The sequence below is a fragment of the Lepisosteus platostomus genome, chromosome 20, assembly GCF_059453375.1.
Source record: "Lepisosteus platostomus isolate fLepPlt1 chromosome 20, fLepPlt1.hap1, whole genome shotgun sequence".
In the NCBI taxonomy this organism is placed as follows: domain Eukaryota; kingdom Metazoa; phylum Chordata; class Actinopteri; order Semionotiformes; family Lepisosteidae; genus Lepisosteus; species Lepisosteus platostomus.
The window spans coordinates 5517099-5528088 of record NC_142630.1 but is presented as its reverse complement, the minus strand read 5'-3'; the positions used below and the strand labels follow the sequence as shown (position 1 = coordinate 5528088).

At 44.9% G+C, this 10990-nt stretch overlaps 1 protein-coding gene and 1 long non-coding RNA gene across 2 annotated transcripts; one reads left to right on the top strand and one right to left on the bottom strand.

Moving 5' to 3' along the window:
* Positions 1 to 341: 341 nt before the first annotated feature.
* spata2l (spermatogenesis associated 2-like) lies at positions 342 to 7400 on the bottom strand. Its single transcript, XM_088613537.1, has 3 exons — positions 7113 to 7400; positions 4406 to 4724; positions 342 to 3766 (listed from the first exon to the last, which is right to left on the bottom strand). The coding sequence occupies exons 2-3, from the start codon at positions 4721 to 4723 to the stop codon at positions 2096 to 2098; spliced, it is 1989 nt and encodes a 662-aa protein (XP_088469663.1). The 5' UTR covers position 4724; positions 7113 to 7400; the 3' UTR covers positions 342 to 2095.
* On the top strand, positions 4688 to 5653 carry LOC148644337 (uncharacterized). The gene is made up of 2 exons (XR_015928629.1): positions 4688 to 4767; positions 5305 to 5653. It is a non-coding gene; the product is annotated as an uncharacterized LOC148644337 (long non-coding RNA).
* Positions 7401 to 10990: the final 3590 nt, after the last annotated feature.

Sequence of the window (10990 nt, the reverse complement as noted above, 5' to 3'; positions counted from 1 at the left end):
GTAACAACTTACATTATTTTAATGCAGTAGCACTAAATGCATATATTGAACTTTCTAACATGGCACTTCGCTTTGAGAAGGGAGTCCAATTCAAATAGCCCAGAGGCAGATGGCAGTCTTTATCCTAGCTCAGGTTTGCTCAATTTAGACTTCCCAAACAAAGACAGCTGTATTTCTATTACTTTATTTAAAGGAACTAGAAACAATGAAACCTTTCTTGGCATGAAATGTAAATATTGTGCACTTGTAATCCACTCTTAAGACTGCCTAGAGAAGCAGTCACAACAGATAGAAATAACAAAAAGCCTTCACAAACAAGAAAAAAGGTGCCAGACAACCAATACTGAAGTGGAGTTTATTCTTCCTTAGCTTTTGGTAAAACAAAACATGGTTCTGTGCATAAACCAGTGTTGACAATACAGATATTTTACTTTCTCCAGTGATCTCCAGCAGCTGGTTTACAGTAAACAAGTTTTGAAACCTTTCTACACATAATTGATAGGATAAAGTGCACAGCGTGGGAAAATATTTTTAAGTATGGTCTATTATCAAAAATCCATGTTTCCAAGATGCACCAATAAAACCTATCAAGCAGTTTTAACAGCCATCTTTTGGCAGTGTGGAGCAAAGTGCCTTTGAGATCTGAGTTCAACAGTTTTAATTAAGGCAGCAGGACTTGTCACACAGACATCCCTCTCATTCCAGCAGCTGAGGATGTTTGAGCTAACCTACAAGATTTAAAAGTTGTTTTTCATGCAAGATAGAACACTGGCCTTTTTTCTGATGACCACAAAACTTGTTTCCTTGGTACTCCTGCCCTGCACAGCAAAAGGTTTAAGTATTCACTGATGTCTTACAATAGAACCTGACCCTTTTTTCCAGGTTGCCTCTCAACTAGAGCCCCAGTCTAGACCAGCGATTCCCAAGCCTGGTCATGGTGACCCCCACACCAGCTGGTTTTCATTCCAGCCCACCTTCAATTGACCTTCAGATAACTGAAGCCTTAATTGATCTAAAAAGCTGCTTCACCTGAAAATGTGTTTTGCTTCTAGTCACAAGTTCGGGATTTTATTTCACTTACAAAATATAGCAGTTAAAGCTTCAACATGTGTAAGAGCCGGAAACAAGCAGTTCAAATTCATCTTGTTCCAATCCTGTTATTAAGTCAGTTAAGGGTCTGACTGGGCAACTGAGAGATCGGCTGGAACAAAACCCAGAAGGTGTGTCAGTCGCCAAGACCTGGATTGAGAACCACTGGTCTAGACCAACAAGTCTACAAAACTCCCTTTTCGTTTTATCCTGCAGGCTGCAAACTGGTTATTATTTTGATTTTCCACTGATGCGCTGTGATGTTAGCCAGTTCTGGGAATTTCCCAGCGTGCAACCAGTCCGAGGGGTGTTCCTGCAGCTGGCAGTGTCCTCAGGAGTCAGAGACGCGGGTCCCACCTCTGTCCAACAGATCTCTCAGCAGTGGACCAAAGGACTGAGTAGCGGGAACAAGTTCTGAGATTTCCACAGCCTCCACCGCACCTATGCCAAACCCGTGTTTTAGGATTTGCCAGTAAATGGGCGATTTAAAAAAAAAAGATTTGCTAAAATCTTGTTGCAAGAAAAGCAGATTCCTTTATAGTGGATGCAGAGCAAACTGGAGTGTTCTATCCACACCAACATACATCTTTCACCATTTACAGTATATAGCTGGAGCTATATGTGTGAGGTACATTGTTCAAGGGTACAGCAGCATACAACACACACTGCTGCTACAGGATTTGAACCCACAATCTTCCATTTGTGAGTCCAGAGTCCCAAACACTGCCAATGCCCACACTCATTCACTATGACTGTGAATGCCTGATTTACCTTAATTCCAGATGGAAAATTAGGATGAGAAATTTACAGTATAAGCATTTTTTGAGTGTGTTGCTGATTGTAAGTAAGCCAAATTAAAATTGTGCTTTTTGGAGTATAGAGTTTGTTTACAGTACATAAGAAGCAGTAGTGCAAATACTTCAGTAGCTAGTTTACTGATTTTATCCTAGGCCAAAAACATATTTTGGCCTTTCTGAAGAGGACAAATAGACAAACATTTAAACCTTTAAACCTCAGTTATTCCAAATGGATGACCACAATTACAATACATCGGGCATCTGAACCAACAATTTTTGCAGAACACAGCACAGCAGTTCATGCATATAATATAAGCTGGATTGCAGCATTTTTCTGAAGCTGTGCACTTGCCTAACTGTCTCACCGTGTGCTGCCGTTTACAGGTTTCTAACTTAGCGCACGAGAAACCGTGAAGCTCAAAGCATGTTTGGCAAGCCATTTGTGGGTTGGCAGTAATACATTGATGCATGTGATACCGCTGCTCTTTTTCAGTCATTTCCTTCAGCTGAGTCTGATCTGGTAAGTAAAATATTTTATGACTTTTTCTAGCGCAGGTTTTGGTTTCTCTGCACAAAATGTCATGAGAGAGGTGACATGTTTCGCACATGAACCTAACGTGACCAGAACTGGATAAACAGCTATGGTTTTCCCATTGCTTGGCATCTAGCTTTCTCAACCACTCCTCTTGTTTAATTCGGTCATTCACAATGTGCAATTCATGATGTTGTTTGAGGCACGCGTTGCAGGAGCCGTCATGGATAGTATGGCAAGATTCACAGACGCAGAGACTGTGAAACTTCTCCTTGAGGCAGAAATGTTTTTCCCACTTTTGATCTTCATCAGCAGAACCACGGAGATTCATCTGCAGACTCTTCTTATCGCACTCCTGCCAGGACTCGGGGGGACAAATCCCAGAAGGTGGACTGGAGGCGCGACACACCAGGTGATGCGTGTCAGACGGGGGGCTCGTCTTCTCATCCAACTTCAATTTTAAAAGCTCTTGTTGGATGACTGTGGTCTCGGCGTCGGTGGCCAGACCTGGCTCGTGCTTTTTGGTTCTGCACTCTTCTAAAACGTGACAACCACAGCAGTGAAAAACCTTGCACACGGGGCATTTAAGAAAATACACCCCGTCATAGCTCTTGCTGCAACTGCACAGAGTGAAGCTCTGAGAATCGTGTCCTTTGCCGTCACTGTATCGCTCCCCCTTGCTTGCAGCGGGGCTGCTTCCCGCTTCGTGCTCCAGTGATATTTCTCTGGTCTTGTGCCCCTGCTCCTTTCGGGAGGTCTTCTGGACCTCGAACTTCAAGCTGGACCTATAGGCCCCTTCCCGTGAGTGGCTTCCATCTGCAGACCTAGGCGTTGTGCTCTTGGCACTCTGGCTATATCGAGCCTCCAGCTCCAGTCCCGTTTTCAGAGAGGACACGGCGGAGGGTTTCTCCTTGCTGATCGCCTGCTGCTGATCCCCTCCGTTCGGGAGACGCCCATCTTCAGTATAGAGATCAAGCTCCGTCTTGGGCTCAGACCTGCCTCCGGTCCTCCAGTCGTTCTCATCTCGTTTCACCAGGGCCTCCGTCTTCCTCCTGAGGTTCCCCACCACCTCCTCCAGGCTCCTGCAGCGCTGCCTCTCCTGCAGCAGGTCGCCGGCGCTCAGGCGTAGCTCCTCCAGCTGGCTGGCCGCCGCCAGCAGGAGGGCGCTCTCGCAGCGGGCGGCGAAGAAGCCGCAGGCCAGCTGCAGCAGGGCCTCCGCGGGCGGCTGGCGGCCCATCTCCAGCTGGTGCCTGTCCCGCGGCCGGTAGCCAAGCTTCTGGAAGAGCTCCAGAAGGGTCTGCTCGGGGAAGGCGGGCTTCAGGTAATGCGTGTACACTCCTGAAAACGTCTACAGACAAGGCACAAGAGTATTAGCTGCAACAAAATCACTAGGAAAGGGAACACATTTCTATTTCGGGAAACGGCAAATACTTCAATCGAAAAGGCTGTTCAATCTGTTTAAGGGTGGAAGAGTTTGAACTGTATTAATGAAAAAACAATATAATACCGCAGATACGTTAAAAAGCTTTCAATGATTAATGCCTGGTCTTGCCACGCAACTGAATTCATTTACCAGTTTCCCTTGAAACTGGCCAAACGTATACCGAGAGGCATTTAAAGTGCAACGGCTGCTGCTGGTTTCAGTTTTTATTCATTGTGATTTTAATTCCTGTCACTGTAACCCTCACATGCAGAATATGGAGTTAAGACTAACTGGACATTCCACAGACTGTCTCCAGCCCATTTCTCTAAAGGATGACTTCCAGGTGGGATTGTGGGGAATTGCGATGCAAACTCCAGCTGTTCTCAAAAAGAGATCGGAGAAAATTCTGGACGGTGACGGATGGATGTGATGTGTCTTGCAATTAAGTGAGTGCGTACGGTTAAAGGAGAGGAAAGTGGAATAAAAGAGGCAGCCTGAGTTTGCACTACTTTAGGCAATGACTTGGCTTTAGGCCGTAGCAGGCTCAGCTTGAGCTTCGCATACCTTTATCACCTTGAACTCCTGCCTCCAAGGACACAAAAAGAGGTTGATAGCCGCCAGCTCCAGCACTTCAAAGCCCTTAACGAGTCTCTCCAGGCCCCTCTGCAGGCTGGGTGCGGTCTGCAGGGCGGCACCAATGACCTGGAAGGCATCGTTCTGCAGGGAGCCGTGCACTTCCTGGCCACCTCTCCGAAGGAGCCCTTCGACGGCGTCCACCAGCGAGACGTCCCGGCACACCAGATCAGCCCTGCCCTCCTGCACGCGGGCCTCCAGGGACTTGCGGTACGTCTCACAGAGATCCTTCCTGCCAGCACCACTCATCCTGCGGACAGACAGCGCCGGTCAGAGGCCTTCACTCCCATCAGGTAAGGACTGAGGACGCAGGGAGCTCCCTCTGTCAATGTGCATTGTGTCACTGCCTTTAATTTGCCCCTTCTGGTCCGGAGAGGAACCGCCCTGCTGGCCATGTAGGGAGCTTTAAAAAGGTTAGAGTCAAGACGGGGTTTTTTTTTCTAGCTTTTACCTAGAAATGCAAATGGTCAAATTCGGACGTTCAGATTGCACGACAAAAAAAAAAAGAAGCAAAGATCTGTGTTGCAGGCTCTACAAAGTCAAAACAAATCAAGGTACTACTGTCACATTCCTTCCCCACGCTGAAGATGGAAAACTGCTGGGCTGTGGTTCAGCTCCTCATGCCTGACTTCCCTCTGTTCAGCTGGTATGAGTCAAGGCCTATCTGAGCCTGCCCAAGTTGAGCCCGGGCCTCCTTGTTCAAATGGCTGGACCAGACCCAAAATAGCTATTCAATGGGCACAATAAACAAAATGAACAACTACAGTGAATGAAAGATAACTTGCACAAAAATTTAACAGCTTTAAAGCTTCATGTATTTTGCTTTGTAGACGAGATTTTGGAGCTATCAAGACGTCAGTCCAACCTGACTGGCAGTTACAAAGGAAACTGGAGCTGTTCCCAGGAAACAACGGATTTTGATGGGAGACCTGGATTTTAGCGATTTAGCTTGTCTTGGCCCGTGTCGCTGAGTTTATCTGCTGGTCCTGAAGAGCTGCAGACCTGGTAGTTTTAAAATCTTGAGTGGATAAAGAATTAACAGCAGTGTGGACCAGTGAAGTTAATAATTGATTTAGTTGCCTCAATAACAGCTCAGCACAGAATAAAAAGCAGTAGAAAATCCTCAAGATCTTTTCTGAAACAACCAGAAGCTAGCAATAAACAACCATACAGACATTAGTAACCATTGACTTAGGTTTGTTTCCTTGTGCTGCTGTATAGCTTCTGCATGTGCTCCATGTCATGTGAAAATCCAGGATATGTGTTTTAACCACATTCTTTCAGCCTGAGACTTTTACAATGGCAAAACTTCCCAGAACATCCAATAACACTGAATTCTCTCAAAATCAGCGATCTTTTATAGCAGAATCCTTATGTGTTTGGAGGAGGTGCCTTATTCCTTAGGGCTGGGTGTGTCAAAAATAAATAAACATTTAAAAAAAATACCTACACTACTACTATGTACTGTACTGAAAGTTCATTTGAGGTTTATCTAAAGACAGGGGTGTTAAGTCTATAGACTTGTTTTATGTCCTCTCTGTGAAACCTTACTACAGCAATAAGTACAAAACTGTGTTTGCTCATAATATTTAGAGTAATTACAAGCGCATGTTCTTAAACATTGAGCTGTCGACTTCACACAATAAATATGCATTAATGAAAACATTTAGCCCATTTTGAAAAAGCAATCAGTTTGTTATCATGGCGTGTCCCATGATGTCCAAACTCAGCGACTAAACCGTACAGGTGGTCGTGCCTCATACTGTATACAGAGGGTGATGCCTCAACCTGAAGGACACGTATGTGTTGGACTCTTTTTAACGACACTCACCAGGTTGTGTCCGAAGAGTGAAAACTGCTAGGAATGTGTGATTAATTGTCTGCACAACCAGAACGCTGGGCACAGTTCTCACAGCACAGACAGGCTGAAAAGAGATGACTAGCCAGGAGCACATCAGCCATAAGAATGCTGTCTAAAGAACTCCGTATATAAATCTCAGTAATTTAATCTCCCTCACATGTGATTGATGAGGGGCGCGTCTGCGGCTCTGCAAGTCTGCCACTGGAGAGACTAATGAGTGGAACGTGTCTTACAGATTCTGCAGACGTCACTGACGCGCAACAACGCTCAGGGCTGCAGAAAACGTCAAATTCCCATTTCGACTCGGAGGCCAGAGGCATTCAAAACCGTCCTCCGCGCTGTGAATGTGTGCATTTACACGCCGGTTACTCGCCAGCGTTTTGAAAAACTGAGAAGATGAATTAAAGTCTCTCATCTAAGACCTCGAGTTCAATCACAGCAGGTCTGACGCTACATTGTAAATAGGGTCGCGTGTAAAAGGAAGCCATTCGGGTGAAATCGAAACTACGAAGCAAGAAACAAAATAAAATAAATTAAATTATAGGCCGTGGTTAAACCGCTATTGTACAACGTGACAATGCCACGGTCATTAATTGAATTAATAATTCCCAGAGAATTACCAAGACCAGACTCGCGATCGGCATAATAACTAAAAACATGTTCTTCATAATGTTATATGTTAAAGTCTTTACATATCAACACACGGTCAGTTCAAACGGATTTCTACATAAAGTTAAGAAAAACATGTCTTTAAAAGTGAGAAAATCACAACTTTACCTCTTGTATTTTTGTGTTTTGTATTTGCGTTTCTTGTATTTACCCCGATTAAAACTGAAAGTATTTGACCCCGTCGGCTCGAAATTTGGCACAATCTCGCCCTTGCTGCAACGCTTCTCAGACTCTGGTGCCTTCTGATTATTTTTCTGCGCGAATTTTACACTTGGGGTCGGTTTAATATGACTTTTTGCTGTTGTTTCGAAACTTCAGCCGATCCCTTGAAAGTTTTGACACAGCTCGCCTGCCTGCACTTCCTCCTCTCCTACCCTGCGTGGCCTGTGACGTCAGGACGCACCGAGCCCCATGGGACAGCGAGCGGGAGGGCTTGAGTAGGGCCGCTGGGTTTTATTTAAAGGGGGGGATAAAAACGGGGTTCAGTCACCTTCCCAGCTATGGAGCCCCTAGACAGGCGTAGGGGATGTCCGTCTTACCAACCTCACCCAACAAGGTCTTTCTATGTCAACACAAATTCAAGCTGATGTCTGTCAATAATGTCATGTCGTGTAATGTAAAGCAGCAATGTTCCAATTAGTAATAGAGTATCCAAGGTATTTCTGCTCCAGGCCAACGGTATCGATATCTGAGAAACTCTTCCCCCAGGGTTCCCAAGGGACCTGGAGCCCTGCCTCAGTTGCTAACGGCACCTACTGGCAAACTCATCTCAAGGACTGAGCTGCACTGTCATTGTGTTTGTTGGACAATTCCCCTCTGGTATTTCTCAATCAGAATGCCAGGTGGGAGTGAGACTATGGAGGCTGGTAACATTCTTCACTGTGTTGTGATCTTTGTGGGGCTCCTGTGAAAGGCCTGCTGGAGGGAATGAAGAGTGGACGTGGGATTGCCCAGCTGCCTGAGTGCTTGTACAGGTCCGTCAGTCTTCTCTGGGGCTCTTGACCAGTGGCACAGCTGGAACGGGCTCTTCCCCTGGACTGACTCCTTTGTGTTGCAATTGGGCAGTGATATCAATCTGACCAGTGAGTGAGCGTCACTGTACCTGTGTTTATTTGCATGCGGTGATGCTAGTGTATCCGCTTCAATATAACCAACAAGTACATTGATGAAAGTGCTCCGGGTTTATTAATACCTGTTTTTCTTCTCCCCTCCTTCGTCACCCGCACAGATTAGTCAGTACTACACAGTGGGGTCTGAGAGCTTCTGTCCAGATCCAGTGGGGTCTGAGAGTTACTGTCCAAATCCAGTGGGGTCTCAGGGCTACTGTCCAGATCCAGTGGGGTCTGAGAGTTACTGTCCAGATCCAGTGGGGTCTGAGAGCTACTGTCCAAATCCAGTGGGGTCTCAGGGCTACTGTCCAGATCCAGTGGGGTCTGAGAGTTACTGTCCAGATCCAGTGGGGTCTCAGGGCTACTGTCCAGATCTAGTGGGGTCTCTGCCTCTGCCTGGGCATTTACTACATAATCTGCTCATTTAAACTAGACTCTAACATACATAATAAGAATACACTGTAGTTGTCCTTCATGATAAAATGTAACATAAAATGCACAGATTGTTTTGGTTTTAAAGTCTTGTGAAAAAAAATAATTGGATAATACATTCACATGAAGTAACTCAAAGCTGGTAGTTTTCCAGCAATATACTGAAGATGGCGCCCTTTTACAAGGAAAACTGATCGTGGGGCTTAAATCGGTCTACAAAAAAACGCAAGAGGGTGGTGTAAGGGCTTAAAACGTACCAGATACAGAGAGGGCAGACAGTTCCCGAGTACTGATGAGTTTCTCTTGCTTGTATTAAAATCAAAATGCTTCGTGCCCTGTAATCTAAATTGCTTTATGTGCAGGTCTGGGACTGCAAAGAATGTAATTACTGCCTTTACCTTATGAGAATATAATGACTTTATGTTTTAATTGCAATTGAAATAAAAAGATGAATGCATTGTAATAAATGTGAAATCAAAGGTAGAAAAGAAGCATCATACTTTCTTGGATTTTCTTTTTAATCCTTCAGTCCTCATGGTTTTCACGTCTCTGAGAATTTTCAATTGGAAAATACACATGCTTTAGCGTCATATTAGCATTGTCAGGAGTTCTTGCATCAATACTGCTTCACGTGTAGACTGTTTAATCATATTCGGCTTGATGCTGAAGCCTTTCCCTGAATTCTCCCTTCAGCCTGTCTGCATCAGTTCTCAGGTCAGACAAATCTTGGTTGTTTTTATCTTTAAGGGAACTTGAAACTCCCACTTTGAAAACTAAATGAAGTTGATCCACTTGTTTTGTTTAGTTTGTTGCCTAAAATGAGTAATCTTTATAAGAACAGTCAACTCTGCTGATTTTCACTGTTGGCTGAAAGAGCCTCCAAGACTCTTCATGTGTGTTTGTCTCAAGTTCTCCACACCCTGAGAGACCCTTTATTTCAGTGTTCATTGCTATTCAAAGCCATTGAGCCACATTCTCTTGAGTTACTGTCTTCAGCACAATATCTTCCTTTTTTCCAATGTATTTGCCTGACACTTTTACCTGGAGTAACTCAGAGGGATTGCAATTACCTGTTATACTCTACTGTATATGTGTATTGTGTGGTAGAGTGCCTTCCTCAATGTACAACAGCACTGTCCTGTGTAGGGTTTGAAGTCACACCTTTGGTGCTGTAGTTAGCAGTGCAGAGCCCTAACCTCTGTTGCACATGGCCAGTTCAGCAACTCGCTCATTCTAGCCGCACTTTTCCAGGTATTGCGTCACACGACTCCTGTATCACGTCACTGTCTAGTTAGTCAGTCTAGTCTCATCTCTCCCATTAGATTTATTCTTCCTTCTCCTCTCAGGGTTGTTCAAGAACATTTAATGGGATTAGGGTCAAATGATTAGGAAGGGCTGTGCATTTGTTTCAAAGCCGGTGTTTCCTAATTCTGGCTAAAGGAACTTAGGCTTCATTCCTGCACAAAGCCATTATCACCGGGACACACAAACCCCTCTTGCTTGCTCGTCTTCATGAGATGTACTACACGGTGAAACAGGGAAGGTGTTTCCTGTGTTTACTGCGTCTCCTATTCCAATAAACCTCCATTCCTAAGGAAAAAAAAATCCCTCAATTTACCGCCTCCACGTTTCAGTTCAGTCACCACACAGTGTTATAGAAATCCTAGAAATACAGAAATATTGTTCCGGATTTGTGGAGTTCACTGTTGGAGCTGAAAAACCCGGACATTGCAAACTTTTCTCCGTTGATTTTTATCCCGTTTTTTGGGGGGTTTAACGTGTTCCAGCTCAGTTCTCCCCAGCCCGCACACCTGAGCCGCACAGTTTGGGGGTGAGATGAGGACAAGTGTGAGAGGGACGTGCGCGAGAGGGGCGCTGAAGACCACAAGGACAGAAACACGACGAAGGACGATTTTGTGACACAACGGCCTAGATGATGCTACACGGGGGGCATATTTCTGGGGAAATCCGTGCGCAATAAAGCCTGCCACAGATGAAGCACGGGCACGTTTCTGAGTTTCTGCACCAGTCCTGTCGCAAAATAAATGAAGATGTCCTAAACATCCCCGTACAATATCTCCGTCATCACTATAAACATGCAGAACATCATTCACAAACTTTCATATACAACTCATAACATAATAGGTCAGACAATGAACTAAAACTAAGAGATATGGGGAATCAGACTTAATGTCGATTTACAGAAAATACGATCTGTGCAGATCTATGTACGGTACAATTTTTGTTGGTGTTGAATAAGCGCAGGTATCCGAGAACAAAGATAGTAATAATTAATCGTCCGGAAGAAACTGATTCGTAATAATTCTCTGTTCAATGACATCGGTGTTGATAGAATAGCTCGGAGAGGGTAGGCTGGCCTAACACCTGCAGTGGGCTGGACTCTATCGCCAGAAAGGCGGGGCTATTATCCTATCTATGCCCATT